This window comes from Trypanosoma theileri, assembly GCF_002087225.1.
Source record: "Trypanosoma theileri isolate Edinburgh chromosome Unknown TM35_Tth_12_V1, whole genome shotgun sequence".
NCBI lineage: Eukaryota > Euglenozoa > Kinetoplastea > Trypanosomatida > Trypanosomatidae > Trypanosoma > Trypanosoma theileri.
Window position 1 is genome coordinate 200,439 of NW_021639854.1, and position 6,345 is coordinate 206,783.

Genomic DNA, 6,345 nt, shown 5'->3' on the forward strand with positions numbered 1-6,345 from the left:
CCATCCCCTGATCGCCGTCAAAAACGGGAACCATTTCGACGCACATTGTACCCTCAGCATCAGATATGGGGTGCAGACTGGTTGGCACATTAATCCTCAGGGCTTCCTTCACACGCTTGACCTTAAGACGTTCAACATGCAATGCGATGGCCCTGGGCATCACCCTCAACATCAAAGTTCTCATCCTTTGAACGCCGGCGTACCCACTTACCGCACTACATACCCGCTCGTCGAATCCATTGCGTATCCTGCGGGTGTATCCATCGATCTCACGCCCCTTGGACATACAGTACATGATTTCATCCTGAATCATTCCCGGGTTCACAGCGATACGGATGCTCTGCCATTGCCCCTCTTTGACCTCTTCTCTTGGGACAACGTTGACAACCTTCATGCCCCAAGTACGGGATTCCTCTGTTTCTGGAAATACCTCCAGGTCCGGATCGGGCGGATATGGCGTCCTGTACTCAGTTTTTGCAATGCACCCGTAGGCACAACACAGCAAGAGCAACGCAGCGAACAACAGACGGCGCATGTGGATCTTCTTTGAAACCTTACTCACAAATGTGTTTCTTTGTATAGCTGCCTCAAAATACAAAATAGGAAAGAGAGAAAGAAAAGAGAAGACAAGAGATGTATTCAAGAAATTGAAACAACAGCGCCGGGCGCAACACAACGTCACGTTGGACCACCACAGACACAGGGATTGTTGAGGGAAACAAGGCTTGGCAAACCCATTGGGTCTCATTGGCAACACAATATGCATGATCACACCGCTGCTACACAACCCCACCACTCACACTACGGCATGCACTCTTCCTGGGCACAGTCACCCACCCACTGCAACGCAACAGGCAACAGCGGACTCCACAACCACAGAGGTGGAAACCCCCCGTACATCACAATCCCCAGAAATCCCCAGAAACAACGATAATGGCACAGTAGCGGTCGTTGAGGTACTGCGGGGCGCTGCACCATCCCCGACCCCACAACCCCACCCCACAGTCACCTGATCTACGCACCGCCGAGTACCCGCCAGAAAATCACACCACCATGGCGGATCAAAACCCCATTTCTGCGAAAACAAAACAACGGGCCGGCCAGAAGGGTCCACGACGGCTCTCCACACATCCCGGCTGGAGGCATCGCGATGGACCACACACCACACACAAACAGAGGGAGAGAGGACACCAAGAAGAAAACCGAACCGATCAAATACAAAAAGAAACCATCCAATCAACAAACACTCACACACAAACGTATATTGTCTCTTTGGTTATCCTCACCACCATGGCATTTCTCCTCACGACACCGGTTGGCAACAGCGCATTTACAGAAGCACGAACATCTGACCCCACCTGAACACGCGTCACCACTTCCGTGATGTACATTAGGAGGGCACGACATCACATATCCCCTTTCACTGTCCACCCAAGAGCACACCACCACGAAAGACAGATGCCCACAGCCAGGGCGCAACACGCGGTACCGCAAACAAAAGCACAACCATCTCCAGCACACGTAGAAAACACAAATTGCGACGGCAAACAACAGCTGACATGCCTGGCTCCCACCACAAAAAAAAGGGGGAGTGGGTGTTTGTAAAATGCTGTTGTGGGAAATCCCACTGGCATTAAACCAGGATGACCCATGTCACCCTGGGGAGGGGAATGTGTAAAACCAAAATAAAAACCATAAACCAAATATACCCATAAACGATAAAAACCATAAACCACAAAAACAATATTATAGACCACGTCAAGAGGACGACAAGTCGTCGCCATCTGTATCAGAAAGTGAATCGGCGCCGCAGTCGTCCCTCACAAAATTATAGCAATGCGACACGATACACTTCAGTTTGTCGTAGTTAGTAGACCATAGATCGCGAGCCTCTATTCCGGCAGGTAGAGGTTTGCTGGGACACTGAAAGATGTGAAGAGAAGCAGCGCAGTGTTCTGCTGTTGCCGTGGTGCCACAGTGAGGGCACGTCCATACTTGGCCGTTACCTAGATACAAGTAAGCAACTGGACCAAGACGCCACCACCGGCCACTACGAAGACGAATAATATCACGACAGAAGGTGGCGGGCCATTCCTCAGGTAAAACAGGCGGGGGATCACAAGGAGCCGGCCGAAGTGTCTGCTGATATGACGTACAACGAGTAGTAAGGTTAGTAATATCCTGGTCTCGGATCATCTGAAGTTGGGGACGAAGTTGGTCCACATGCCAGGGAGGTAGTGTCATAAGTTTCTCCTTGGCCGCTTTCTGTGCTTCCGAGTCCACTATGTCACCTCGGGGGTCTGCACAATGGGCAAACATGTGAACTAAAAGTACCTTGGGTGTCAAACGGGCAATGTCGTGTAAAAGGTCCCACATCCGGATGGCGAAGACATCGTAGAGGATGGTGCGTGCGGCGAGATGCTCTAGCCATGACAAACTATCCGTACAAATTAAAACCGTAGTGCCGGAATGTGTGTGCTCTGTATGAGCTTGTGTAGCAAGGTGCTCGTAAATCGCTTCCAATAGCTGGAGACCAGCATTGATTTCCGCCGTGTACGAGCAAGTAATGCGTGACGTTGAAGTGTGGCGAATCACTAAAGGCGAAGGGGCTTGCATAGATTGCGTGTTATTGTGAAATAGGATGAGGGCACCCCCTGTGCCCTCATCGCACACACTACCATCTGAGTAACCTTCCAGTATCGCCGGATAATGAGATAAAAGTTTGTGACAATGGGCACGCCGTGCCGTATTATGACGTAACCGCTCTTCTTCTGTAGTAGGTTTAAGCCGCAGAAAAGGAAGATAAAATTCTACCCGATCCAGCGCTAGAGAGAGCGGGGCTGAACGAAACTGTAACGGTCGGAAACCCGGGGTGAGAATAAGTGGTGAACGGGGATGAAATAGCGGATCCCGGTCTGCATCCGTAAAAGAGGAACGGACGGCCGCCATTTGAGCTATCCGAGTTCGAACACACGCCTCTAAAGAAGGAAAACGGTTATCCAGGTGAGTGTCTGCCATGCCCGCGTTGCCAGATAGTCCCACCACCGTTTTCACAATTTTAGTCCAACAATGAGATAAGGGGGTCAACGACGACATGGTGCGTGAAAGTTGGCGAACCTCACAACCGTAGAACAACATTTGGCCAAACGCCCATGCGTATGGACGTACTTTCGTCGGGTGACGCTGCTTGCTTAAGAGTTTGAGATACGGAAGAAGCTGTTGTATCTTAACCGTGCGAAGACGTACATCTTCCTCAAAATTTAGCAACGTATCAAGTGTAATCCCTAATATCTTGTGCGGAAGCGTCGAGTTTCGTAATCGCTGGTTACCAACATCATGGAGTGCCCCACCCCTCTAAAGGAGGCGGCGTTTCGATTCTTCTGCGTGAAGATCTGCCCGTAGAAGTAGGACTCACCGTAGTTGCAAGCGTTGGGCATGCTCATGCAACGATCCACATGTCAGAAGGTCTGGCGCTCACAGTGACGTCAGCATATTCTTCCCTCCGGGGAGAACATACACAACTTCGCAACTAGACACGCTTTTGACGACCAGCGGACCCCACCTCATTGGTGCAGATGCTAATGCGCATGCAATGGCATGGGATCGCGCGATACCCCCTGATACCCGTGGCGATGTGTGCTAGTACAATGGTGCCTAGATAATGATTACGTTATTCACAACACTGGAGATTGCACTCACCCACACCACACGCCATGGCCCGTCCGCGCCAGATGTGACAATATCCCGAGAATGCCGTCTAGAGTCCTGGACGGCATCCTTCTCCCCGGACAGCGACCATTACATCATCCCCTTCGGCGTAGTAGTAGGAGATGATGACGAACCACTGCGGTTCCTAACCCTCGTGCCCCGATCCATTTATGCATGGAAGAAAACGAAATGTTCTCGCTTTAGACAAATGTCAAACGCACAGTGCAATAAACGTCTTAAAGAGAAACAGAGCGTTCACAAGAGAGAACGACTACTGACCTCCGCCATCCGTATCGCAACAGCTGCGGCGGTTCCACGCGGAGGTTGAGATACTACTCCTTTTTGGGCTCCAGAATTAGATAAAATCAAAGAGAAGATTCACAATTGCAAACCCTCTGTCTCTCGAGACAGACTGGTAGCTCGCAGAAGAGAAATGCTAAGACAAGCTTCCCATAAACGCTGGAAAACCCTCTGTAATAACATGGCCGTGGCAGACGGCCGCTGTTGGAACATTTTAAAGAGGATCTGTGCCCCGCGCCCCCTCAGTACCCCGGCGATTAAGCTTAACAACACGGTACTCACGGGAAATCAGAAAGCCAAGCACTTTATCCGCTTATATTCAAGACGAGCTCAACGTCACCCACATTCCTACCCTCCACCGCCCATTCCAGTAACAGATACAGAATTCATCCCCATTACAGCAGCAGAACTGGAACGGGCACAGCGTCTCCTTCCTAAAGGGAGGGCCGCAGGTCCAGATGGTATCTACAGTGTGGCACTCCAACACTTGGGACCTCGTGCCAAAGCAGAGACTCTTGCCCTCTTTAACGAGAGCCTCCGTACGGGCGTTGTTCCAGTCTCATGGAAAGTAGGCATCATTGTACCACTCCTTAAATCAGGGAAGAAAGCCACAGATCTAGATTCGTTCAGACCAGTTACTCTCACTAGTTGTCTGTCCAAATTAATGGAACGGATCATCGCAGCACGTATTAGAGATGTCATTGGAACCAAGCTGACCCCACAACAATCTGGATTTAGACCTGGACACTCTGCGTTAGATCAACTACTGCATCTACGCGCAGCCCTCACAAGACCCACCCTTGATTCGCGTACAGGTGCAGTATTCGTTGACTACGCCAAAGCTTTCGATACTGTAGACCACGATCGAATAGTTATTGCGATGCGAGAGATGGATATCCCACCGCACACCATTCGATGGTCAGCATCTTTCCTGAAAGGACGCCAAGCCAAGGTACGTGTCAACAGTAAATCCTCTCTCCCCCAATGCTTTTCCACCGTGGCGTACCACAAGGAACAGTTCTCGGCCCACTTATGTTCATTATCGTCATGAACACCCTAGTCAAACGATTATCGTAGGTTTACTTATTTTTTCATGGATTTTTCGCCGATGATCCCACGCTAGCAGTACGACAAATCAACCGAGACATCATAAACACTACACTGCAACAAGGACTAAACGTGGTGGATGAATGGTCCAAAAACTATTTTATGGACATTAATGTGGGCAAAACGAAATACACACTTTTTGGTACCACCAACCCGCATCCCCTTTCTCTTAAACTACGCGGTATCCCCGTAGGTCCGGGGAAGGCACCTAAACTCTTAGGCATCACCTTCCAAAACTACCGAGGCATGTCTACCCATGTGGTTCAAACGAGACAACGCATGAATTTTCGATTACTACAACTTGCAGCAATCTCCTCCATCACATGGGGATCGAAACGTGATATCCTACGGGCCTTCTATCTGACACTAGTTCAAGCCCAGACGCTCTACGGCTTTGAGATCTGGTATTGGGATGCGGCTCCCACATCACGCAAACTCCTCGATGCAGGTCAAAACAAAGCTTGCCGAACCATAGCAGGTATCCCCTATGGATGTCGCTCCGCCGACGCATTACGTGAAGCCCGTCTTCTCCCATTAGAGATTACGGCCATGATTCGGAGCCTCAAATATTTAATGCGATGCCAAACACGAGGTGGATCCCTCAAAGAAAGCGCAGAACAGGTCCATCACGAAACCCATCCAGTACGAGAATTTTATGCACGCATCATGAAAATCTATCCAACACTTGTTATAGAGCCACGCGGGCCCACCTCTACTGACACCAACTCTACGGTTCGGTAAACGCGCTCGCTTCTTCACATCGCTGGAAAATGTCTCAGCTGATGACCCTGAAGAACGGAAAAGAGAAGCAACCGAGCATTGGATAGCTCGACACTTCCGCCGAAAAGGCACAGAACCGCCGCCGCGTACCCATTATGAAATTTGGACTGATGGCTCCGTATTTCTCGGAGTAAAATCTGGAGCAGCAGCAGTGATATACAAAGATGGTGAACTGCCCTGTACCACACATAGAGGCGCTGGCCCCCTAGCTTGCAGCTACACAACTGAATCCGTAGCGCCGTACGAAGGTTTACGGAGACTCCTCAAAATAATTCCCGCAAATAACCCAACGCCATGCAGGGTCTCCATTTTCACGGACTCACTCGCCCTTCTCACGGCACTGGAAACAGGCCCACTGACCGTAAAAGACCCATTACTACGACTCCTGTGGAACCTAATACTTCAAGTGCAACGTCGCAAGGCCCGCATACGACTACAATTTATCTTTGG

The 6,345-nt window shown here is 50.2% G+C and overlaps 4 protein-coding genes across 4 annotated transcripts; 3 read left to right on the plus strand and 1 right to left on the minus strand.

The window, feature by feature from the left end:
• Position 1: 1 nt before the first annotated feature.
• TM35_000121880 (uncharacterized protein) lies at positions 2-766 on the minus strand (the record flags this gene model as incomplete). The annotated part of the gene is made up of 1 exon (XM_029025163.1): positions 2-766. A coding segment is annotated over one exon (765 nt), but the record flags the coding sequence as incomplete, so codon positions are not given.
• A 2,895-nt stretch (positions 767-3,661) lies between these two features.
• Positions 3,662-4,036, plus strand: TM35_000121890 (Tbingi protein; the record flags this gene model as incomplete). The annotated part of the gene is made up of 1 exon (XM_029025164.1): positions 3,662-4,036. One exon carries the CDS (start codon positions 3,662-3,664, stop codon positions 4,034-4,036), a length of 375 nt encoding a protein of 124 aa, XP_028883480.1.
• Positions 4,037-4,141: 105 nt separating this feature from the next.
• Positions 4,142-5,059, plus strand: TM35_000121900 (Tbingi protein; the record flags this gene model as incomplete). The annotated part of the gene is made up of 1 exon (XM_029025165.1): positions 4,142-5,059. One exon carries the CDS (start codon positions 4,142-4,144, stop codon positions 5,057-5,059), a length of 918 nt encoding a protein of 305 aa, XP_028883481.1.
• Positions 5,060-5,217: 158 nt separating this feature from the next.
• TM35_000121910 (Tbingi protein) lies at positions 5,218-5,856 on the plus strand (the record flags this gene model as incomplete). The annotated part of the gene is made up of 1 exon (XM_029025166.1): positions 5,218-5,856. One exon carries the CDS (start codon positions 5,218-5,220, stop codon positions 5,854-5,856), a length of 639 nt encoding a protein of 212 aa, XP_028883482.1.
• Between the last annotated feature and the right edge of the window lie 489 nt (positions 5,857-6,345).